Raw genomic sequence first — 25,402 nt, 5'->3', positions numbered from 1 at the left:
GCGGAAGTGACGCGCTGGGCGGCCGCGCGGTCCCATTTCCTGACTGGGCGGCTGCTTGCGGGTTCCGAGCGCCATGGCCTCCGCTGGCTTGGCGGCCGGGCGACCGGCCGAAGATGCGATACAGCCGCCGGCCGAGCCGCCGCTGGCCGAGCCGAAGCCGCCGCCGCCGCCGCTCGTCGCTGCGCCCCAGCAGCCGGCGCCCAGGCCCCCGTCCCCGGCGTGCGCGAAGGAGGACAGCTACTCGTTCTTGCCTTTGGTTCACAACATCATCAAATGGTAAGGCCCGGAGGACCGGCCGCGGCGCTCTCGGTGACGCCCCGTTTATAAATGGGGATACAGACCCAAGGGGAGAGGCGGCCTTTCCTTGAGTTTAGCAAATGCTTTGAGCCAAGAGTTGCCATCGTGCGATGGGCCAGGCGGTACATCAGGAAGGAAGCAGCTGCCGCGGGGCAAGACGCTCAGGTTTGCGCCCCAGAGACCTGGCGCGAGGCGGCTTCCCGAGCCTGGGTGTTTCGCCTGTGAGATAGGGGTGCACTCACCTCGCTGTCCTTTTCCTACAGATCCAGCAGGGGTGGCTCATCTTCCCCGGGTGCACATCGCCCGGCGCTGGATGCGCACAGTACAGAGGGCCGGCCGGCTCTCACCCCCCACTACTTGCCAGTTACGAAGGAAAAACCATAGTTCACAAAGTTCGAGGGTGATGATGGGAGACAAGGAAACAGGTAGCACCTGTTCTAGCACGTGTCAGAGCAGGTGCTTGCCGTCCTGTTGGCCCGTCTGTAGGGTAGCCTGAAAGGAAGCTAAAATCCACAGCCTAAAAGTCTCCCGGTCCCATGTTTGCCGAGTTATTTTTACTGTTGTTATTTATACCCACACGAGACAAGACGAAAGCCCTCAGCTTATAGCTCTTATTTAACCAGCAAAAACCCAAACGAAGAAGTTAAAACAAACTGCTGTTGCAGTAACATTCCAGTGAGCGTTCATGTGCTCTTGGAGGTTTTGCTGACGTGGGATTGCTACTCTAAAAATGAAGTATTGGTTGTTACTGGCCCAGCTCCCTTTGAGGGTGGCTAGACTAGATTCACTTGCTGTGGGGTGACCTGATGCTTCCTGGATGTTTTCACATTAGAGCCTGACTTCACTTGGCTCCCCATGGTGTGACCATGCTGCCTACAATGCAAGGCAGCCCGCTTCTCCATTCTCAGTAGCCTCTGCTCATCAAGCAGCACGTCTCGGCAGCAGAGAGCTCGCAAACACAAATGCATCTAGTCCCAGGGTAGTGCTGCATTACAAATACGCTGGTTTTAAGAAAAATATGGAAAAATGGAAGCACAAAATGTATACATTCTCAGAGGCAGTTCTTGGACCCCTGGTGTATGTTCCTAAGCCCTGGTAGAGAGGTTGCGTTGGGCTGTACTTAAGGTGGGCAGTGAGGTGCACTAGAGAGAAATGGGCTTTGAAGTCACATAGTCTGGGATTCAAGTCTCATGCTGCCTACTTGCCTTGCAATCTTGGTGAACACATAACTCTTCCAGGCCTTAATTTTTAAAATCTCTAATATGTGAATAATAGTAATGGGCCTCAGACAATGGAGTTAAACTATAGCTCTGTAGTGTACAGACTGGATGACCTTGGTCAAGCAGCTTAGCTTCTCTGGGCCTCTCTTTCTCCTGTGAAATAGGACTAATAATATTTAAATCATAAGATTGTGTGAGGTGTACTCAAGAGTCATGTCTGGTGAAAGATAGTGGGTTGATTACATGTGTTTGTTTCCTCTAAAACGACAGTGAGGCCCTAACTGGTTTGTCTCAGTGGATAGAGCGTCGGTCTGCGGACTGAAGGGTCCAGGGTTCGATTTTAGTCAAGGGCACGAGCCCAGGTTGCGGGCTCCATCCCCAGTAGGGGGCGTGCAGGAGGCAGCCAGTCAATGATTCCCTCTCATCATTGATGTTTCTATCTCTTTCTCCCTCTCCCTTCTTCTCTGAACTCAATAAAAATATATTAAAAATAAATAAATAAATAAAACACAAAACCATAAAGAACATGAGAGGAGATAATTGACACAAAGCAGATGGCCAAGGGCCAAGCCACCTGCCAGCCCCAAGAAGCAGCTAACCATTGCCTCCCCCAAATCTCAGGAATTGGCAGTGCCAGGGACCTTTGGAAATAAAGGTGAAGGGGGACTGAGAACAGGAGGAGTACTTCAAAGTCTATTTAAGAAGGAGATCCCCATAGTTCTCCACCCCACCTCCCAAGTCCATGCAGACAGGTAACTTACCCTTCTTCCATGTTGGAAGACAAAGCGTTGCTCTTTCCCAGAGAGTGTCTGGAGTTTGAGGGAGGGACGACACAAAACAGTTTGAGAGCAAGTTCACACACTGAATAATACTAAGGCCCCACCTCACCTTCCCACCTGGCTTCTTGACTGGCAGCTGAAGAAAATACCTTCTGAGTGTCTGACCAGCCCAAGAGGAAAGTCTTTGGAGGCTCCCCAAGAAAGAACCTAGCTCATTCATATGACTGGATCACCAGTGTCGCTAGGCATGTGAAGAAACCCCTAGTAAGGAAGCACAGAACAGAAGAACAAAAAAAGCCACTTGGACGAAACAATAAGCCCAGAGAGAAGGAGAGGTACTCTAATCATGAGAAAAGGTTAGGATGCAGCCCTGACCGGTTTGGCTCAATGTTTAGAGTGTCGGCCCACAGACTGAAGGGTCTCGGGTTCCGTTCCCAGTCAAGGGCATGTACCTCTGTTGCAGGTTCGAGCCTCAGCCCCGGTCCCATCCGGATTGTGTGTAGAGGCAACCAATTCGATGTGTCTCTCTCTCCTCTTCCTCCCTCCCTTCCACTCTCTAAAAATCAATTAAAAAATATCCTCTGGTGAGAATTAAAAAAAAAAAAAGTTAGGATACGATTTTACACTATGTCTAAGTATGTATTTGAGTTTATAGGTTAATAAGGGAAGGAGGCAGACTGGTCAAGACATGGTGGGAGAGGAGACTCATGAAGCCTGGAGGAGTCACAGCTTGATAAGGGGTGATGCCAACGATGAGTCTTCAATTATGAAAGGGAGGCGGGAGGGAGGGGGCTATAGGAAAAGCACGTGTGAGGATGGGGCACCAAGAAATAGCATAAAGCGTCGCCTGCAGACTGAAGGGTCCCGGGTTCGATTCCGGTAAAGGGCACATGCCCAGGTTGCAGGCTCATCCCCAGTAGGGGGCGTGTAGGAGGCAGCCAATCAGTGATTCTCATCATTGATGTTTCTATCACTCCCCCTTCCTCTCTGAAATCAATAAAAATATATTAAAAAAGAAACAGCATAAACTCAGGAGGGTCCGCGCAGTTTGATGGGCTGGAACACAGATCCAGGGTGGGAAGGGAGAGCTGGGAAGGTGGGGAAGCCTGAGGGAGCCAAGGAAGCATTCGAACCAGCAGTCTGGTCAGATGGGTGCTCGGGGTGGATGTGGCGTCTCGGCTGACAGCGGGGAAGCCAGGAAGGAGGACGACGCCTGGCAGGCCTGGCGAGGGCAGGACCAGGACCAGCTCAGTCACAGGCCCTTGCTCTCTTCCTCGTCTCTAGCCTCTCAGATGGCCCTTTTATTACTTGTTTACTCCTTGCCTAGGGGGTGAATAAGGAAGTAAAAGCTGAAGTAAATTTAACCTTCCTTGTTCTCGGAAGAATCCAGAGTACTGCATCATTAGGTTTTTAAAAACATTTCATTTTTTAAAAGTTAAAATTGCAAATTCAGAAACATCTAAAATGAAAAAGGATCCCTTCCCCTAAGTTTCCTCACCACTATTAACTGCTGTGTTAATGCAGTAAGTATCCTTCCAGGAATTATATATGCTTGTCTTTTCAGAAATGTTTGCAAAGTAAGATCATATTGTACTTTGCTTTTTTCACTTATTAGTCTGTTTTGGACACTTCTGTACTCATACATGCAAATCTTCCTCAATAAGGTGGCCATATCATAAATTATGTAATGTCTTCTGTTTGTGGACTTTCTGTTGTTAATCCTCACCTGAGGATATTTTTCCCATTGACTTTTTAGAGAGAGAGATACATCAATGTGAGAGAGACATCTATTAGTTGCCTCCCACATGTGCCCTGACATGGAGGGGAGGGGGCAGGATCCAACCTGTAATTCATGTTCATGCCCTTGACCAGGAATCGAACTCGCAATCCTTTGGTGGGAGGGCCACGCTCTGACCACTGAGCCACTGGCCAGGGCTATCACCATTAACTTTTAGTATTTTTTTATTGCTTTATTTAAAAAAATATGTATTTTATTGATTTTTTTTTTTACAGAGAGGAAGGGAGAGAGAGAGTTAGAAACATTGATGAGAGAGAAACATCGATCAGCTGCCTCCTGCGCACCCCCTACTGGGGATGTGCCTGCAACCAAGGTACCTGCCCTTGACCGGAATCGAACCTGGGACCCTTGAGTCCACAGGCCGACACTCTATCCACTGAGCCAAATCGGTTAGGGCTATTTTTATTGATTTCAAAGAGGAAGGAAGAGGGAGAGAGAGATAGAAGCATCAATGATGAGAGAGAATCATTGATCGGTTGCCTCCTGCACACCCCTCACCAGAGATCGAGCCTGCAACCCGGGCATGTGCCCTGACCGGGAATTGAACTGTGACCTCCTAGTTCATAGGTCCATGCTCAACCACTGAGCCATACCATTACATTTTATTTTATTTTATTTTTTATTTTATTTTATTTTATTTTATTTATTATTTATTTATTATTTATTTATTATTTATTTATTTATTTATTTATTTATTTATTTATTTATTTTAAAATAAATCTTTATTGTTCAGATTATTACAGGTGTTCCTTTTTTTCCCCCCCATAGCTCCCCTCCACCTGATTCCCCACCCCACCCCATGCCCTTACCCCCCGCCACTGTCTTCATCCATAGGTGTAAGATTTTTGTCCAATCTCTTCCCGCACCCCTCACACCCCCTTCCCCCTGAGAATTGTCAGTCCACTCCCTTTCTATGTCCCTGATTCTATTATATTCACCAGTCCATTCTGTCCTTCAGATTTTTTATTCACTTGATTTTTAGATTCACTTGTTGGTAGGTATGTATTTAATGTCATTTTGTTGTTCATAATTTTTATCTTTACCCTTTTCTTCTTCCTCTTCTTAAAGAATACCCTTCAGCATTTCATGTAATCCTGGTTTGGTGGTGATGAACTCCTTTAGCTTTTTCTTGTCTGTGAAGCTCTTTATCTGACCTTCAACTCTGAATGATAGCTTTGCTGGGTAATCTTGGTTGTAGGTTCTTGCTGTTCATCACTTTGAATATTTCTTGCCACTCCCTTCTGGCCTGCATAGTTTCTGCCGAGAAATCAGCTGACATTCGTATGGGTGCTCCCTTGTAGGTAACTAACCGTTTTTCTCTTGCTGCTTTCAAGATTCTCTCTTTGTCTTTTGCCCTTGGCATTTTAATTATGATGTGTCTTGGTGTGGTCCTCTTTGGATTCCTCTTGTATGGGGTTCTGTGCGCTTCCTGGACTTGTAAGTCTATTTCTTTCACCAGGTAGGGGAAGTTTTCTGTCATTATTTCTTCTAATAGGTTTTCAATATTTTGCTCGCTCTCTTCTTCTGGCACCCCAAAAATTCGGATGTTGGTATGCTTAAAGTTGTCCCAGAGGCTCCTTACATTATCTTCATATTTTTGGATTCTTTTTTCTTTTTGTTTTTCTGGTTGGGTGTTTTTTATTTTCTCATATTTCAGATCTTTGGTTTGATTCTTGGGGTACGTTGATCTACAGTTGAGTTTCTGTATATTCTTTATTTTAGACAGTGTATGCTTAATTTCTGACTGGTCCTTTTCCATTTTTTTGGCATTCTCATTAAGGTCCTTGAAGGTCTCACTTAGCTCCTCGGAGGTCTCATCAAGTTTCTCGGCGGTTTTTAGAAGATTCTTGAGTAACCTTATAAATGTGGTTCTGAACTCTATGTCATCCAGTAGTTTGCTTTCCTCCATTTCTTTCATTCGTGACATGTTTCTTTGTCTTGCATTTTGCTGCTTCCCTGTGTTGATGGAGTGGCTTTGTGTGGTAGGTGACCTAAGGGGCCAGTAGCTCAGCCTCTCCAATCACCTGAGGTGGACGCTCTTGGTACACCCCTTTGTGGGTTGAGTGCAAAGTCTTGGTGTAGTTAAGCCTTGATTGCTGTTGGTACACTGGGAGGAATTGACCTCCAGGCCAATTGGTTGTGAGGACCCGCTGTGTCTATAATGGAAGAACTGCTGCGCTGGAGACATGCTTATGGTGCAGGACTTGTTTCAGTTGGGCTTTGGTGCTCACTGAGTCTGCCTCTTGAATGTGTCACTTATGTATGTGAGGAGTTGAAATCTGGTGTCTCACACTGACCACTAGGTACACTGGCTTCTGGATCTCCAATGGGGTGCAGGTCAGCTACTGTCTGAGGCCACCCAGCAGGAGCTACAGCGAGAACTACAGTTTTCTCCTCTTTGCTTGGGGTTTGGAGGTTTTGGAGCTGTCTGACCCGGGCTGCAAGTTTGCTAGGTTAAGCTGCGATAGGGCAGGCCATTCATATGCTAAAGCCGCTGCTTGGAGCTTGGGTGGGTTTGTAGATTGTGCAGGGCGGGGTCTCAGGGTGTCACTAGGCTAGGGCGTGGCAAACAGCAATGGCTGCCAGTTAGCCGGCTCTGCGTCTCCAACCGCGTCCCCACGTCCCCACGTCCCGCGCCCCAGCACAGTAAACAATTATTCCTGTGCGCAGCCCTGCAAGCAAGCCACCCTCCCTTTCTGACCCGATGGCAGACAGTCCAGCTTCTCCCCGTAGGAGTTTGGGTCCCCCGCGTCTCCCCAGAAACTGGAGTTCAGAGTAATCGGGAGCTTGTCTCCCTTCGGGTTGAAAAAAGCAGCACTCCCAGTCGCCTGCCGCCAGCCCGGATCACGCGCCTCCGTACCTCAGCTTTTCAGTGCTTGTGAACGTCTCAATGCTCTTTTCTCTTTCCTTCTAGTTGTAGAACTTCCACTCAGCCAGCTTTCCCATGGTTCTGGGTGATAGACGTTTTGTCTTTTAGTTGTAGTTTTGAAATTGTTGTGCGAGGCAGCAGTTTAGGTGTTTACCTACGCCGCCATCTTGGATCCTCCCTCACCATTACATTTTAATCTTGGCTAATCTGATTGGTCAGAAATGATACATTATATTGACCTCCAGGCCAATTTCTGATTGGTCAGAAATGATACATTATATTGACCTCCAGGCCTATGTCTTTTATGATATGAGGTAAAGCATCTTTTCATATGCAACTTTATATGTCATTTCTCATTTTTTTCCTATAAACTTCCCATTTTTCTATTAGGTCATTTCTCTTTTTATGGACTTTTTGTATATTAAGGAAAGTATGCCCTTTGTCAAGTAGTTTAAATCTTTTCTTCTGACTTGGGGTTTGTTTGTTGTTCTGAAGCTTCTCAATTTATATAGGGCAGGTTTGTTAAGAATTTCCTTTATGGCTTCTGAGTTTTGGTCTAGGTCTTCTAACCTTAGTTTCGGATCTATAATCACTTCTTAATTAGTCTCTTTGCCTTTATCCTCTCTTCTTTCCAGTTCATCCTGTGTGTGTTAACAGGAGGAACTAGGGCTCTTTCCAAATTGTTTTTGCCAACTTTTAGCCCTCCATCCAGAGATCTCTGCACACCATCTTCAAATCTTCTGCCTGAACTCTGCAACAAAGCCCAGATTTGTGTGGGTGGAGTCTTCCTGGCTTGTGCGTACTCCAGACCCTCCGTGGGTGTGCCTTCCTATCCTCTGTGTGACCAGAGAAATACCACATATTGTCAAGGACTGGCTCAGAGGCTACCTCTTCCTGCTGCATAAGCTCCTGGCTCCTCATGCTCCTGGTGGAGGTGCACCCTGCCTGGTGTTAGCAGTCCCACCGCCATAGCTTCCATCCTTCCTAGCATCTTGTTAAATGAGCAGCTAAAACTACGCATTTGTGTTATTTTCAAAGATTGAGCAAAGGGAAAAGGAAAAATCTCATTTTTATGCCTGTAAGAAATTTTATAGGTCCCAGCTATTTGAGACTTTTTCTGGTATGCATAGAAACCACACTGCACAAGTACATCCTAATATATCAAAACCCAGGGTCCAAAACAACTGAAGGCTCGACTGACTGAAAGTCAGTGCGGGGTTGCCCCGCCTCTCTGATCAGGCCAGTTGATAGGCCCAGAGATGCTGACTGGCATAGAAACTGACCAATCAGAACCAATCTGGGTGAAGTGTGAGGAGCCAATGGCTGCCTAGGAGGCGGAGCTTTTGACGCTGACTTGACTGGCATAGAAACCGACCAATCAGAACCTAATCTGGCTGACCTGTGAAGGCAGAACCTAAGGTGGGGGCTGAGGAGGGGTTTTAAGGGCAACATCTGTTTGGTCTAAGTTGTAAGAAAGCAGTTCAATTTTTTAATGACTGGTGTGGCAGTGTAGTGTATATGGCTGGCTATCAGTCCAGTTATAGGGATTATGTATTTTTGTCTGCCAAGAGCATCTCCTCCTGATGAAAAAGGCTCCTCCCACCATTTAAGCAATCCTATCCTATATAATCTATACTACTAAAAGGGTAATATGCTAATTAGACCAGGTTGACCGGCCATCTTCTGGACGTCCGACTTCCTTCTGGACAAAGCCATGGTGGTGGGGGCTGAGGCAGAGGCCATTAGGGGCGATCAGGCTGGCAGGGGAAGGCAGTTGGGAGCAACCAGGCCAGCAGGGGAGGGCCGTTATCAGGCTGGCAGGGGAGGGCAGTTAGGGGTGATCAGGCAGGCAGGCAGAGGCAGTTAGGGGTGATCAGGCAGGCAGAGAGGTTAGGGGCAATCAGACAGGCAGGCAGAGAGGTTAGGGGCAATCAGACAGGCAGGCAGAGGCAGTTAGGGGCGATCAGGCAGGCAGGTGAGTGGTTAGGAGCCAGAGGTCCCAGATTGCGAGGGGTCCCCAATTGGAGAGGGTTCAGGCTGGGCTGAGGGAACTCCCCCCCTCCCCTGTGCACAAATTTCGTGCACCGAGCCACTAGTCTATATATATAAAAGCCTACGCGACCGAGCGACTAAAAAACTGGTTGCTATGATGCACACTGACCACCAGGGGGCAGACTCTGAACGCAGGAGCTGCCCCCTGGTGGTCAGTGCGCTCCCCACAGCAGGAGCGCTGCTCAGCTGACCACCGGGCGACAGATGCCGCTGGGCTCACAGCTGGCAAGCGCAGCTGCAGTGGCGAGAGCTTCTCCTGCCTCCACGGCGGTGCTACCAAGTGGTGGTGGCAGCGGCAGGTGCAGTGGGGCTGGGATGAGCGGGAGCAGTGCAGTGCCTGGCCTGGGCCGGGGCTACTTCCTGGCTGCCTGCTTGCTTCGCACTACTACATCCCCTGAGGGGTCCCGGTTTGCAAGAGGGCGCAGGCCAGGCTGAGGGACACCACCGGTGCATGAATTAGTGCACCGGGCCTCTAGTATATAATAAAGGAGGAATGAAAGAAGTCTGTTGGACCAGGGAAAGTTATAACTTGTTTCCTTCAAACTTGCCAAATCTAATCTAGTCTGGAATGAAGTGTCCCTGCCTAGGAATTCTGAATTGCAGTTGTCACTGCCTTGCATGATGGTTTTGGTCACCTAATAAATGTATTCTGTCAACGCGGGTCCTTAAACATTTTTAATTTGAGTTTTTAGTTGTTGAATGTTTTTAGGTTGCTGTAGCCTGGTGAACGAATTCATGCACATTGAAAGAAAATTAATTAGAAGAAATATTTTAATATCGCTACTTGCCCTTTCTCTATAATAGAAGTGTTAACCAAATTCATGATTGACAATGACAGATCAAAACATATGCATGCGATTGGCACCAGTGAGAACTTTATATGTATCACGCATGCGCGAGTCAACTTAGCCTTTTATAGATATAGAACAAACTTGCTTCATTAGACCTGCTCTCTCTCTCTCTCTCTCTCTCTCTCTCTCTCTCTCTCTCTCTTTTTTAATATATTTTATTGGTTTTAGAGAGGAAGGGAGAGAGAGGTAGAAACATCAATGATGAGAGAGAATCATTGATCGGCTGCCTCCTGCGCGCTCCCTACTGGGGATCGAACCTGCAACCCAGACATGTGCCCTTGGCCGGTATCGAACCTGGGACCCTTCAGTCCGCAGGCCGATGCTCTATTCATTGAACCAAACCAGCTAGGGCTAGACCTGCTTTCTGATTTAGCTAAACGTTTTCCAGCACCCCAACTTCTCTTTCAGGTAATTGTCAGCAACACAGCAGTAAATATCAACACGAAGCAGATTATTATTGTAGATCACGCATGGAGAACAAAGGGTAAAATATTTAACTGCAGCAGTGTTTGACTATATTTTGCACAGTGAGAAAACCTGAAGTCATTTTCAAGGTCCACCATTTCTTACTCCTTTTCAGTCGGGTCAAGTTTTTAAGCTTTCTAAATCTCCGTTTTCCAGCTAATGAAAAGAAAATAGGATTCCACTTGAGTCTCCTATCTACCTACTCCAGGACTTCTGTGAGGATCAAATGAGATGAGGCACAGGAAAACACTTCACAGACATTTGGTTACAGTGTGAAATGTTTGTACCTGGCTATAAAGCAAGTCATGTTCCTGGGCTGAAGAAACTCCAAGGAGGCTAGTTGCTAGGGAGAGGAAGCTGGGCATTGCTACATGATGTCATTACCCGGCATCCACAGCCACCATTTCTGGGCTGGGCTGGGCTGTGGGCTGCATTTTGCGCCATGGGGCTTTGGCAGCATTGGTGGGGTGTCGCTCTGGGGTGGTGGCGGGGCCTGTGTCCCACTTGGGAGAAGCCGAGTGTTGCTTTGTGGGCGTCAGGTCACAGTGCAATTTCTCTGTAAATGGCCAGTGCACATCACGGCAGCTCCTGGGTTGAGTGTCTGCCCCCTGGTGGTCATTGCGCATCATAGTGACCGGTTGGACGGTCAGACACTTAGCATATTAGGCATATATATAGATGTTTTTAGGTTGCTGGGTAAGTAGAGGGGAGCCATCATCTTTGATGCTGCAGAGGTAGTTCAAGTGATGACCACACTGCTTCGTCCTTTAACCTTGGGGTGGAGCTATGTTGCTTAAAACAAATTCATTTGCTGTGGAGGCAGGTCAGCAGGAGGACCTCAGAGCCCTGGGAGACTTCTGTCTGGGAGTGGGGTATTACCGGCCTGCTTCTTCCCACACAAGTGTCTACTTTGATCTGACCAGCCTTCTGTGCCAGCGGAGCCCTGTCTGGTTTGCGCAGGAAGCAGCCTCCACATTGGCGAGTGAAGACGTCTACGAAATGACCCACTGGCTCCCAGGGCTTGTTTCTGCTCATTTTACTTCACCCTCCCTCTCTGCCCTTCACTTTCTCCTCCTTCCACTGAGTCCGAGTGAAAAGGATGAGCACCGAAGAGGGGACATTCCTAGACTGTCTGGGGGATTATTTCTGGGCCTGCTCATAAGCTTATGCTCTTCTCTGTCACCTCGCCAGCCCCTACAGCCTGACCTAGTAGCACCTGCTGGAACACAGGCTCCATGAGTTAGTCGCTAGTGCAGCAGCTGATGCCACGGCAGACTGTTTACCCTGTGTCTTGGGAACAGGGGTGTTCCGAGGTGGAGGCTCCTTGTGGTGGACCTGGGTAGCTCCCATCGAGGTGAACCTGTCTGGCAGGTATTGTCCGGAAGGGGGAAGTTGTTAGCACAGACTTAGGTTTGTAAAGGTTGGTGGGGCAGAGGGTGTCAGGAGGAGGAGAAGACCTGAGTGACAGTATGAGGAGGAGGCAGGGGGTAGTGGAGTTGGCAGGACTGGCGCTGGGTGAACATCGGGCACACAAAGCTTCACCATAGCATGTGGAGGGGGCTCCCTTTATCAGAGTTGGGGCATGCTAAGGAGGCCCTGAGTTCACTTTGGACCTTTGCAGGTCTCCAAGGAGAAAGGAAACTGACCTTCAGGAAGGAGGGCGGGGCCACCAGGCAGGAGGTGGGGGGGTGGGGGTGGGAGCTCAGCAGCTGAGCGGTGGGAGCAGATGGACCTCTGCTGTTTTGTTTAAAGCAATGTTTTTTCCAAACTTCTTTTAACAGCAGAGCCTCTTATTATTCCTCCTTAAAAGTATGTTTTTCACATGTAAGTCAGTGAGTAGATAAAAGCAAGGGTATGAGTGAGGTCCCCTTAAGTGCTAGCAGAACTGGAGTTGAGAAATACAACTGGCCACGAGGAAGTGATAGCTGCTGTCCAGGTGTGCGGAGCCAGTGTGGTGCCCGTGGACTCCAGGAGTGTGCCATCTTTCTGGAGGGCATTTGGTAACCTGTCAAAATTTTTAATATATATAACCTTTGACCCAGAAACCACACTTCTGGGAACTTATCAAAGTACTTGCACAAGTACATACACATAATAGGTATAAAATGTTCGTTGTCACTCTGATTGCAAACATCCAAACACCCATCAACAGCCAAATCATTTAGCTGTCTAATTGTATATGTGTCAACATGAAAAGACATCCAGGATGCATTGTTCAGGGGGAAAAGCAAGAATAAGACTATGTGCTCTGCTGGTGTGGCTCAGAGGTTGAGCGTTGACCTATGAACCAGAAGGCCATAGTTTGATTCCCGGTCAGGGCACATGCCTGGGTTGCAGGCTCGATCCCCAGTAGAGGGCGTGCAGGAGGCAGCCAGTCAGTGATTCTCTCTCATCATTGATGTTTCTATCTCTCTCTTCTCCCTTCCTCTCTGAAATCCAGAAAAATATATTTTTAAAAAAGAATAAGACCATGTGTGTAGTATGGTCAAAACAAATAAAAAATTAAGTGTGTATTTGTATGTGGCTATATATTTTGAAGCAATCTGGAATAGCATATGCCACGACTAACAGAGGTGATCTCTGGAACATGGCATTAGAGGGACTTTTCTAAGCCTGGGTGTCTGTCGTTTTAACTTTCCCCTTCAAACACCTATTACTGTCATAAACAACAACAACAAAAGCAAACACTGGTTTAGAAAGATGCCAGCACTGAAGTTAGTGTGGGAGGAGGAGAGGGTGAGAAGGACTGGTCCCAGGATGGGGCAGCTAGGCCACTGGGGCACGAGGCTGAAGGGGATGAAGTTTTGAGGAGAAAGAAATGGGAAGCAGTCAGATGCCACCTAGAGGTCACAAGAAGTGGCACTAGGTTTGGGAGGAGGTTACTTTAGTGATCTGGGCTCCTTGAACTTCTAAGCTACCAGTGGGCACACTTTTGCTCAGTTGTCAGTTTGTATTTTCAAGCCCCAAAGCACCTCTGCTAAAAACCAAAGCTGTGCCCTACTTACTAGCACCTGTACTAACCATCCATCATGCCTAACTCAGCACCTGCTCCTGTGGTGCTTGCCCCTATGTCTGGTGACACAAACACAATGTCTGTGTCTACTGCTGGAATCATGCTAAGTATCATCCAGATGTGCACAAAAGACTCTCAGGAAGTGGCCTGTCAATCAAGGTATAGCAGTAACATTTTTGTCCATTTTAAAAATATTTTTGAGAGAGGGAGAAACATTGATCAGCTGCCTCCTGCACGTCCCCTACCGGGGATCTAGCCTGCAACCCAGGCATGTGTCCTGACTGGGAATTGAACCGTGACCTCTTGGTGCATGGAATGACACTCAACCAACTGAGCCACACCATCCAGGGCATTTGTCCACCTTAAAACTACAGTGGGTGGGACCAAAGTGCCCTAACCTTGCTCTTTGTATGATTTTTGTGTTTCTCAACCTGGCCTAGTCTCCTTTTTCCTCCCTAAAGTTAGATGATGACTAACGCTGTACACAAAGGCAGGCCCATTCGGAGCTTTCTGCTTCTGTTCTTGCAGTGTGGGGCCTGATGCTTTTCTTTCAGCTTGAGTCTTTCACCGTCACCCTGGCCTCACAGGCTCCCTCTTGGTTTGAGCCAGTTCCTGAATAGAGTGCTTTTCTCCCCGAGGGTTCCATGCTGTTTACCTCCACAACTAGGGCAGGCCGAGGAGCTCGCAGAGGGGAGGCCTTGCTGTGGTCAGCGTGGCCCTCAGCTCTGCTCCCAGGTGGGCTTTTGTTGTTGTTGACTTAAACAGCAGAAATGTCTCACATTTGTGGAGGCCAGGAATCTGAAGTCGAGGTGTCGGTAGGGTGGTTGCTTTCTTCTGAGGCCTCTGTGCTTGGCTTGCAGATGCCTGTCTTCTCCCTGTCCTCACGTGGTCTTTCCTCTGTGTGTCTAGGTGGCTTTTCATGTGGCTCCTTTACTATCTAAAGCAGTGGTCGCCAGCCGGTGGTCCAGAGGTCCAAAAGGTTGGTGACCGCTGATCTAAAGGATGTCTCCTTTACTGAAAGTTCACCAAGTAGGAGAAACCAAGATGGCGGCATAGGTAAACACCTAAACTCCTGCCTTGCACAACAATTTCAAAACTACAACTAAAAGACAAAACGGACATCATTCAGAACCACAGGAAGGCTGGCTGAGTGGAAATTCTACAACTAGAAGGAAAGAGAAAAGCACACTGAGACTCGGAGGAACTGCAGGAGGCAGAGGTACTGAGGCGCGCGCGCGGGTGCGGAAAGGACTGGCAACTGAGTGCGCGACTGGCTTTCTCAACCGGGAGGAAGACAAAAGCTCCTGACGGTGCTGAACTCCAGTTCCGGGTGAGACTCTGGGGACCCAGACTCATACGGAGTGAAACTGGACTGTCAGGAAAGAGAAAAGCACACTGAGGCTCAGAGGAACTGCGGAAGGCAGAGGTACTGAGGTGCGCGCGTGGAGAGGGCGGGCAACTGAGTACGCAGCTGGCTTTCTCAAGCGGGAGGGAGACAAAAGCTCCCAACTGCACTGAATTCCAGTTCCGGGTGAGACTCTGGGAACCCAGACCCATTCGGGGAGAAACTGGACTGTCTGGCAGCGGGCGGAACTTGAGGGAGGCTTTCTCTCAGAGATGCTTGCAGCGATTACCATGGGACACTGAGACACAAGGGCCTCATAGGGCAGGGCTGACGGGAAACCAATGCTGTCTGCTCTGTCCTGAGACTCCGCCCCATCCAAGCTGAGCACAGAGGCTTTTGCAAGTCTTGTCTCATAAGGGTGTCTCCAGCACAGAAGTTCTCCCAGCATAGACACAGCTGATCCTGACAGCCAATTGGCCTGGAGGTCAATTCCTCCCAATGATACCAACAACAATCAAGGCTTAACTACAACAAGACTGTGCACACAGCCCACATAGGGGTGCACCAAGAGTGTCCACCTCAGGTAACGGGAGGCTGAGCCACTGGGCCCTATAGGACACCTAGCACACAAAGCCACTCTAAGAACTCAGGGAAGCAGCCAAAATGCAGAGACAAAGAAACAGATCACAAATGAAAGAAATGGAAGAAAGCAAATGACTGGATATAGAGTTCAAAACCACGGTTATAAGGTTTTTCAAGAATTTTCTAGAAGAGGCCGATAAATTTAGTGAGACCCTTGAGGATATGAAAAAGGACCAACTAGAAATTAAGCATACACTGACTGAAATAAAAAATACTCTACATAGATCTAACAGCAGACTAGAGGACCTCAAGAATCAAGTCAACGATTTGAAATACAAAGAAGCAAAAAACACTCAACCGGAAAAGCAAAAAGCAAAAAGAATCCAAAAATATGAAGATAGTGTAAGGAGCCTCTGGGACAACTTTAAGCATACCAACATCAGAATTATGGGGGTGCCAGAAGAAGAGAGAGAGCAAGATACTGAAAACCTGTTGGAAGAAATAATGACAGAAAACTTCCCCCACCTGGTGAAAGAAATAGACTTACAAGTCCAGGAAGCCCACAGAACCCCAAACAAAAGGAATCCAAAGAGGACCACACCAAGACACATCATAATTAAAATGCCAAGAGCAAAAGACAGAGAATATTAAAAGCAGCAAGAGAAAAACAGTTAATTACCTACAAGGGAGCACCCATACGACTGTCAGCTGATTTCTCAACAGAAACTATGCAGGCCAGAAGGGAGTGGCAAGAAATATTCAAAGTGATGAATAGCAAGAACCTACAACCAAGAATACTCTACCTAGCAAAGCTATCATTCATATTTGAAGGGCAGATAAAGAGCTTCACAGATAAGAAAAAGCTAAAGGAGTTCATCACCACCAAACCAGTATTATATGAAACTAGAGGCCTGTTGCAGGAAGATTCCTGCAATAGGGCTTCCTGCGGCGGTCTGCTTCCCTCCCTTCTCCCCCGCCCCGTCCCACCTGCTTCCCCTCCGTTCTCCCCCACCCTGCCTTCTTCCCTCCCTTCTCTGTGGCCCTGCTTGCTTGCTTCTCTGCAACTTCGCTCCCTTCTGCAACGCTTGGCTTCCTTCTTCTACGTTGTCTTCAGTCTTAGCTCTGCTCCTGGATATGCAAATTAACCGCCATCTTGGTTGGGTTGATTTGCATACTTGCTCCTGATTGGCTGGTGGGCGTGGCTGGTGGGTGTGGCAGAGATGGTTAATTTTCATATTACTCTTTTATTAGATAGTATGCTGAAAGGTACTCTTTAAGAAGAGGAAGAAGAAGAAAAAGGTAAAGATAAAAATTATGAACAACAAATACATACCTATCAACAAGTGAATCTAAAAATCAAGTGAATAAAAAAATCTGACGAACAGAATAAACTGGTGAATATAATAGAATCAGGGGCATAGAAAGGGAGTGGACTGACAATTCTCCGGGGGGGAAAGGGGTGTGGGGGGTGCGGGAAGAGAGTGGACAAAAATCGTACACCTATGGATGAGGACAGTGGAGGGGGGTAAGGGCAGAGGGTGGGGTGGGAACCGGGTGGAGGGGAGCTATGGGGGAAAAAGAGGAACAATTGTAATAATCTGAACAATAAAGATTTATTAAATTAAAAAAAAAAAGAAAGTTCACCAAGTAAAGAATGGGCAACCCTGGAGATTTTTTTTTTTCCCAAAAATGAGCATCTTGGTCTACTTTTTATTTTCAGAATTAAAAATTCTTTGGGGCCAGGTAATGTTTGCTTCAGAACTGGATTGTCATAACTTCCTTCCAAATTTTTATTTTTTGTATTTTTGTTTGTTTTTACTATGTCCTTTCAGATTCATGTGAGGTTAATCAGTTTTCTTAAAACTGTAATTTCAAAACTCACTTGAACTTAAATCCATAACAATGTGTTAACACATGTGCCATTCAAGTATCATGAGTTCAGAAGCCCAGAATTGTGGATCTGAGCTGAGACCTATCAGAATGAAAATAAAGCATGCTAGGTGTTTCTTCCCAGATGAATTACAGCTCTAAGAATACCCTCCCTAGAAACCGAGAGAAAGAAGGCACACCGCTAATTGCGAGCATAGCTCAATTGAGGGCCTCAAACGACAACAAGAAAGGTTTGGCCCTTTATTTCTTAGAATAAATGATTGATTCTCCACATCTTGTTTCTGAGTTAGAGCTATTGATAGATAGTGAGCTGGCCCTGGTGGCCGTCTCGTTTGCCAGGTATGAGCTGTACCTGATGGATCACCAGAAAGGTGGATATTCTGTCTGTATAAGCAGAGAAATGAGTAATAAATATGAATTAGCACCATCTGGGTTGAAATTTCCCATTAGGGTTGAACATTTATTTTTATTTTTAAACAAGATCATTGGCTCAGCTTTTTATTTTTAAAATATATTTTATTGATTTTTTTACAGAGAGGAAGGGAGAGGGATAGAGAGTTAGAAACATCGATGAAAGAGAAACATCGATCAGCTGCCTCCTGCACACTCCCCACTGGGTATGTGCCCACAACCAAGGTACATGCCCTTGACCAGAATCAAGCCTGGGACCCTTGAGTCCGCAGGCCGACCTATCCACTGAGCCAAACCGGTTAGGGCTTGGCTCAGCTTTAAAAAAAAACACAAAACTTTTTTTTTTTTTTTTAAGATGTGCCTCAGTGGTTGAGCATCGACCTATGAATCAGGAGGTCACGGTTCGATTCCTAATCAGGGCACATACCCAGGTTGCAGGCTCAATCCCCAATAGGGGATGTGTAGGAGGCAGCTGATCAATGATTCTCTCTCATCATTGATGTTTCTACCCCTCTTCCTCTCCCTTCCGCTCTGAAATCAATAAAAATATTTTTAAAAAATCATTGACAGTTTTCCCCTCTTATGCCTCAATGGAGGATGTTGTTTAAAACCACCTACTGAATTGGCTTTTAGTTTTTAGTTTTAACTGCTTGTTTTCAAAAGCTTATCCAGTGCACTAAAAGGTCACTGGTTCAGTTCTTAGAGCACAGTCCCAGGTTGCGGGTTTGATCCTTGGTCAGGATGTGTACAGAGGCAGCTGATTGATGTTTCTCTCTCTCTCTCTCTCTCTCCCTCCCTCCCCCCCCTCCCTCCTTCCCTCCCCCCCCTCCCTCTCCCTTTCTCTCTCAAATCAATAATAATAATAATAATAAAAAAACACTAAGAAAATAATAATAAAGCCTGGCTGGTATGGCTCAGTGGTTGAGCACTGACCTATGAGCCAGGAGGTCTTCCCATTCAGGGCACAGAGAGGGAGAGAGAGATAGAGACATCAGTGATGAGAGAGAATCATTGATTGGCTGCCTCCTGCATGCCCCACACTGGGGATCGAGCCCACAACCTGGGCATGTGCCCTTGACCAGAATTGAAAACAGGACCCTTTAGTCTGCATGCTGACACTGTATCCACTGAGCCAAACCGGCTAGGGCAAAAAAAATATAGATACAGATATAGATATAGATGTATATATAATGTATAGGAGCAACTGTTAGGCTGTTTCTTTTATCTTAGGTAAAGGTTTTTGTTCCTGTTTTGTTTTTAAGTTAGTGGAGACAGGGGAGCCTGGATTTCTGGGCAGCTGCTAATAGCTGTGAGATGAAGTAGAGGCTCCTGCCTTTAAAATGAGCTTGACCTGAAAACACGGAGTTTACATAACTGGTAGAGAGCTGTACCTTCTGAAACATTTCCAAGAGTTTCTAACTAATTTAAATGCTATTAATAGACCTGTGGGATTAGTCTTTATGTTAATAGATTTAAGCATCCAACCGTGGCTGACAGTCTCCTGATTGGCCTGGAAATGGCTGAAATGAGAAGAAATGTAGTATTTCAGCAAATTTTGCTTGCAGTGTGTCACCTGATATTGGTAATGGTTTGTTCATTTGTTCAGCAGACACGAACTTATTTGGCAAGCAGTTGTTCTTTCAACAGATGCTACTTAAGTGCCCAAGTGCTCAGGGACTGGCCCTGGCACGGGATGCAGCTGGAATGAGGCGGACAGTCCTGCCCTCTTAGCTAACAGACATTAAGCATCTAATTTTGCGCACGTGCTGTGGGAGGGGCTGCACAGGTGCTGCTGGCACCGGGGCTTTTCCTGAGCAGCGTCACAGGCCCTGCCCTCTGGTCACAGCCCAGTAAGGGGACAGGCAGAAACCAGGCATTCCAAAAGGTGATGTAGGAAGACAGCAGGCCTGTGGGGCACAGAGGAGGGGAGCCGGGGTGTCTCAGCCTTAGCTGCGAGTGCTAATGCCTACCCTCTGACCCTGCAGCATGGACAAGGACAGCCCGGACACCCACCATGACCTCAACGCCCTCAAGACCAAGTTCCAGGAGACGCGCAAGGTCATCAGCACCATGCCTGGCATCCACCTGAGCCCTGAGCAGCAGCAGCAACAGCTGCACAGCCTTCGGGAGCAAGTCAGGACCAAGAACGAACTTCTGCAGAAGTACAAGAGTCTCTGCATGTTTGAGATCCCCAAGGAGTAGATGAGGCCGGCTTTCAGGATGCCCGAGAAAGCACGGAAGAGCAAGCGTGGCTCCTTGTGAAGTGTGGTCCTTTGGACCCCAGCTCTGAACTTTATAGCCGACTAGGGTGGAGACTGTTGTGCTTCCTCAGCTGAACTTGTCGTTGACTGTGGCGGGGCGGTGTGGCTGGGGCTTCCTTCTCTATGTCCACGTGTCACGATGCACAGTCGCTGGAGTGCCTGCTGGTGGGAAGAAGAGTGCTGCAACAGGGATGTGCCTACCCTGCCTCTGGGGAGGGGCCATCTCCGCTTTGCTTCCTGCCTCCCTCTCCTCCCCCTGACATGAGCAATGTGTGCCAGGGACACATCGTTCTGTTAGCAACAGTGCTGTGAAGCCTTTGCACGAAGCTCACTGGAGAGATGAGGCCTGGGCTCGTGCGGCGTGGGCTTCACATGGTGAAGGAAGCCTGGGAGAAAGCAGTTTTGAAAGACTTATTCTCCTGAAACTGTTTCCTTTATGTTTGAGCTAGTGAGTGTAACTGTCCGTGGGGGGTCAGCCCCCTGCTGGGTGGCCCCTTGTCCAGGTTCTCTGCCATCTCCATGCTCTTTTCACTTTCAGCTCTTGCTCCCTGTGTCTCCTGTCACCTGCAGGCATCTCATTTAGCCATTTAGTGCCCAAGAGTGGCCAAGCCACCAGACTTCCTGGGGCTGGGGGAGTGTCATTTCTGCACAGACGCAGGTGGGCTTCCGGTCCACAGCCGGCCTCTTCCAGCATCTCAGATTCTGTGGTCTTGGTGAAAAGTGTATTTCTCTCTCTGGCCTCGCTAAAGAGCCAGCCACGAACATCACTGCTCTGCGGACAGGTTTATGATGTACTTTTTGTTCAGAAGGGTGGCTCTAGGTGACAGTTGTGACTGTCCCTGGGCCAGGTACAGTTCTGAAGGGGGCGGGTGGGGGGGGGGGTGAGCTACACCCAAAGTTAAGCGGCCAAGTTCTGGTTCATAAAATGTTTACAAACACCCCTAATTTCCTGCAGGTGGGACGTTTTATTTTCATGCTTGTCCCTGGCCTCTGAAAGGATAAGGTGAGACTAGTAACCAAATATTTAAATCTAGAAATGAGTGCGTAACCTATGCTGACCTGTTCTGGGGCTTACCAGCTGCCTGCTGCTGACCTGGCTGGCAGGTGCTGACGGTGGAGATATTTTTAGCAGGGGTTCATTCAGTGGACCTGCAGCCACCTGTCACAAGAGGGCGGGGGTCTGGGAGCTCGGGTCTGTGGGTGGGTATCCGTTTTCTGTGGCTTTGGACAGAGGAGCAGGCTCTGCATTGAAGTGGGTAGTACCTGTTAGACTTCTACCTTGGGATTGTTATTTAACTGAATCAGTTATTTTCTTGAACTTTCAGAGTAGTGTGGGGGCCAGTTTTAAGGCTATGACCAAATACCATGAAACATGAAGCACCTGGGAAGCAGGGCCTGGGCTTCCTGCCAGGCTGGGATGTCAGCATCCTGGCGCATCGTGGTCTTCAGGAGCGTCATTAAAAGGACTTGCTCTGTTCTCGGACATCTTGGTTTTTGTGCTGAGAAGTTCCTAACAGGATGTCTCCTGGGTACTGGTATGTTCAACCTCCACTCTGCACCCTCCCCCAGCACACACCTGGTTAACTAGTGAGTGTGGCAGCAGCATTTCCTGGGGAGCCAGCGTCTGTCCAGGCTTCATTGGCCTGGAGGGTCATCCTGCCCACCCATGATGGGCCCCAAAGCCATCCCTCATTCCATAAGTGGGTTCAGTCCTGGTAGGGAGCAGCCCTCACCAGAGCGAGGTTGCAGTCCCTCCCCCGGGACAATATTGAACGCCCCTTACAGGCCTGAGCACCCCCTTGAAGCCAATTATTTGGATTATTGGGTGGCAGGCACTTTTTATTTCTTTAAAGATTTTTAAAAATTAATTAGAGGGAGAAACATCGATGTTCAGCTCTCAGCTCTCACATGGATTGGCCTCCTGCTTCTCCCCCCCCCCCCCCCCCCCCCCGGGATCAAGCCCGAAACCTGGGTATGTGCCCTGACCACAGATTGAAGCAGGAACTTTTTGGTGCACAGGATGGGACAACACCCAGCCAGCTGCCACAGCGGCTTAAACATACTTAATTCTCACAGCAACTCCACACAAAGGGTGTTGTCTGTATTTTCCTGGCAAAGAATTCGGGGCTTGGCAGGTGTCGCTGCCCCAGGCACAATTACGAGTGGTCCTGAGCTGGGAGTGGCTGCCCTCCACTCCCAAGAAAAGGCAGCTTCAAGGCAGCAGAGAAGTGCGCTGGACCTCTACCCAGGGCAGAAAGTGCTTCCTGGAGTTGGAGGGCCCGGAGGCTGGGTGATCCAGCTGTCTCCAGACAGCCACCTGGGAGTCGGAGAGGAGCCATGGGCCAGGCTCTACTTCCTTACTTGTGAAAGCCGGGCCAAGTGACACCTCCAGACCTTGGAGAGTTTCAGATGTGCTGACCTCTGTCACCCTGGGCCTGCACTGAGTATTGGACAGAACAGTTAGGCACAGTCCCAGGGGCCCTTTGTGGCTGGGTGGAGGGGAAGCTAAGCAGGTAAATGGCTAGAAAGATGCATCTCGAGAGAGGACTCTGAAATCCTTTCTTTTTGGCCTCGATTTCAAAGGACCCATTCCCCAAATAGAAGGGCTTCCGCCCAGCCTTCCGGAGCTTTCTTGGAGCCTCTTCCCTCAGGAGAGCTGAAGCTGTGCTCAGAACGCTGGTGCATTTTCCAGGTCTGGGAAGGGGAGCCTAAGCCACGACGTAGAAACCCACCCCTCGCTCTAACCCTGCCCCTCCGGCCATTTCTAAAAGCAAAGAAAGCATGGTTTTCATTTTAAATTATTTTATAGTAAAATAACCAGTACAATAACTGAGACGGTCTTACACACAGTATAAACACTGGATAAGGTTTTGTTCATGTTCACCAAGTTTTTCCTTTGTGCAGTTTCACACACACATGTAAACAAGACACTTGGCTGATCTGACCCCTTTGTTTCAGGAGGGCAAAAGCTTTTGCCAGCTGCCATGGCAACCCAGAATCACAGACAATTTAATGCCGTGGTCTCCCTTTACCCTGTGGCGGGCAGGACAGGCTTCTGGGAGCCCAGCGGTGGCTGATTCACTTCCACACACACCCGTCCCAATTATTCAGTCTATGTGAGAAACTGGGCAAGTTCACCCTCTCTTGGACCTGTGCCCACCAAGTCAGGGCGCGGGGGGTTGGGGTGGTGGCGGGTGCCAGTGGGCACTCAGACGTAGGGGACCCAATGACTCAGTTCGCTTTCCTTCCAAAGCAGATGACCAGCCCTCCTCCGTTTTCACCTCCCAGTTGGTGGGCCCGATTCTGGGGAGGGAAGACGCCAGGACGTGGATTGGACTTTTAAACGACAGGGTCTTCCTTAGGTACTGCGGTCGGCGTGGGGGAGCGGGGAGCCCTAGCTGATCACGCAGCGCTCCCTGTCCTTGGCCTGGCCGCCCGCCTTCTCCCGCACGCAGAGGAGGTCGCTGTGCACACTGGGCCGGCGCGCGAATGGCGCCACGATGCCCAGGGCACCCCCCGGGCCTCCGGCGCGCAGCTGCTTCCTGCCCCGCAGCGCCTGGTGCAGCGCCTCGCAGTGCTGCGCGGACACCTTGCGGTGCAGGCCCGGGCTCATCTCCCCGGGCAGCCCGGCCATGGCGAAGAGCGCCCGGAACATGGGGTCCAGGCTGCTGTTCTTTTTGGCGGAGACCTCGAAGTAGGCGCAGCGCTGGGGGCCGTCGCCCAGCAGCTGCCGGACCTCGGCCGACTCCACCTCGCGGTGGAGGTCCCGGTCGCCCTTGTTGCCGCAAAGTACCAGGGGCACGTCCACCCTCCCCTTGGATTTGTTCTTGAGGCAGGACTTGGTGTCCAGGATCTGCTGCTTGAGCCTCTGCACCTCCTCGAAGGATTCGCGGTTGTCCAGGCTGAACACGAGAATGAAAAAGTCTCCTGCGGGGGCAGAGCAGGAGAGGAGGTGACGGGGCTGCCTAGGACCTTAAAGTGGGCTTGGCTATGGGGTCGCCCGGCCGCCAGGAGCCGGGCGCCAGGCGCTCAGACTTCTCCACACGCAAACTTGCAAACTTGGCACCCGCGCCCTCGCCAGTGCTCTCGGACCAGGGGTCTCCAACCCCCCCCCTCCCGGGGGCACAGCTGCATCAACACCCCCTCACCCCCCGCTGCCCGGCCCGGCCCGGCCCCCCGCTCACCGGTGAGGATGGAGAGGCGCCGCATGGCAGGGAACCGGTGGTTGCCGGATGTGTCGAGGATGTCGAGCTGGTAGAGCTCGCCGCGGATGGAGTAGAACTTGCGGTGGAAGTCCTCGACGGTGGGCGTGTAGGCGTCCTCGAAGCGGCCCGTGAGGAATCGCGACACGATGGCCGTCTTGCCCACCTTGGACGAGCCGAGTATGACCAGGCGGGAGCAATTCCTGGCCGGTATACTCAGCTCCGAGTTGGTCGGGCACATCTTCTTGATCATGGCGGTCAGTTTCATTGGGCGGAGGGGCTGAAGGGCGGACCAGGGGCCGAGAGTAGCGCAGAGTGACTGGGGGTTCTGCTTGGGCTGCGGCTGAGTCCGGGCTGGGCTCCGCTGGCAGCACCTTAGCCTCTCCGGCAGAGTCGCTCTGGCTTTACGCGCTCCACCCCGCCTTTATGTGCAGCCCGGCGGCCGCCCCGCCCAGCCTCCGTGCGTCACGCCCCGCACCCCCCACCCCCACCCCGCCCAAAGCTTCCTCCCGTGACCTCCTCCGCCTCAGCCCAGAACCCTGCTCGGCTACGGACAGGCTTTATCAGGTTTAACGCCGGCTGTGCTCTAACCCCCTGTGACTTCGGGAAGGGACCCATCCACAACACGCACACACGTTCTTTGGGCCTCAGTTTTCCCAGAGAACAATAGCGCTTCCGTAATCGCAGCAGCGCAATGACAGGTACTTACCAGGTGCCAGGCTCCGTGCCAGGCTCTGCGTACCTCACCTCTCAGACTTGAAAGCAGCCACAGCGCCTGCCCCTTGCCGGCCCTGGACCGGTGCTTGTTCCGGGGCCCTCGCCTTGGCCACTAGAGGGCATCACACGGCCGGAGCTGCAAGATTGGGGTCTGGGGAGTTGGTCACTGCCCTGGGGATGGATGAGAGATCTCTGGGGCCTGGCGTTTTCAGCTGGGCTGCCCCCATCCTCCTGTCTACAACCCAAAAGGCCCAGGAACTTGCCGGTCCTTGGTCAACACCCTCTCCCTCCTCTGCAGCATCTTGTGCCTTTCCAGTCCCCTGGGTGAACATTTCCATTTTATAGTTGGGAGCGGGGTCTCCAAGCCACAGAGTGAGCCAAGGAAGGTCCTAGCTCACAGCACAGCCTCTGGCTTTCTCTGGGCCTGCGTTTCCTCGTCAGGAAGATGGTCGTTCTGGTTGTGGAAACAGCTTAGAAGACAGGACTGGTCCTTACAGCAGTGCTAAGTGACCCATGAGGCTGCGGCTGGGCGGGGGTGGGGTGAGGAGCAGATGAGGGGAAGCAGATTGATCAGTAACCAGGAGTGGCTGATGCTTTCACAGGCCTAGAGCAGGCTGGCTGCGGTGTGCTCAGCTGAGAGCGCTGGGCAA

The 25,402-nt window shown here is 49.7% G+C and overlaps 2 protein-coding genes across 3 annotated transcripts; one reads left to right on the top strand and one right to left on the bottom strand.

Moving 5' to 3' along the window:
• Nucleotides 1-21,315, top strand: MED9 (mediator complex subunit 9). Its single transcript, XM_080678496.1, has 2 exons — nucleotides 1-276; nucleotides 19,558-21,315. Exons 1-2 carry the CDS (start codon nucleotides 74-76, stop codon nucleotides 19,772-19,774), a joined length of 420 nt encoding a protein of 139 aa, XP_080534622.1. The 5' UTR covers nucleotides 1-73; the 3' UTR covers nucleotides 19,775-21,315.
• Nucleotides 21,316-22,628: 1,313 nt separating this feature from the next.
• Nucleotides 22,629-24,827, bottom strand: RASD1 (ras related dexamethasone induced 1). Of its 2 annotated transcripts, XM_080678478.1 has the most exons (3): nucleotides 24,745-24,827; nucleotides 24,018-24,315; nucleotides 22,629-23,760 (listed from the first exon to the last, which is right to left on the bottom strand). In XM_080678478.1, exons 2-3 carry the CDS (start codon nucleotides 24,301-24,303, stop codon nucleotides 23,228-23,230), a joined length of 819 nt encoding a protein of 272 aa, XP_080534604.1. In that variant the 5' UTR covers nucleotides 24,304-24,315; nucleotides 24,745-24,827; the 3' UTR covers nucleotides 22,629-23,227. The 2 variants fall into 2 exon arrangements, with proteins under 2 accessions (XP_080534604.1, XP_080534605.1); XM_080678479.1 differs by lacking the exon at nucleotides 24,745-24,827 and having other exon boundaries at nucleotides 22,635-23,686; nucleotides 24,018-24,444.
• Nucleotides 24,828-25,402: the final 575 nt, after the last annotated feature.

This window comes from Plecotus auritus (assembly GCF_963455305.1).
Source record: "Plecotus auritus genome assembly, chromosome: 7".
Classification (NCBI taxonomy): Eukaryota; Metazoa; Chordata; class Mammalia; order Chiroptera; family Vespertilionidae; genus Plecotus; species Plecotus auritus.
This window is presented reverse-complemented; position numbering and strand designations above follow the sequence as displayed.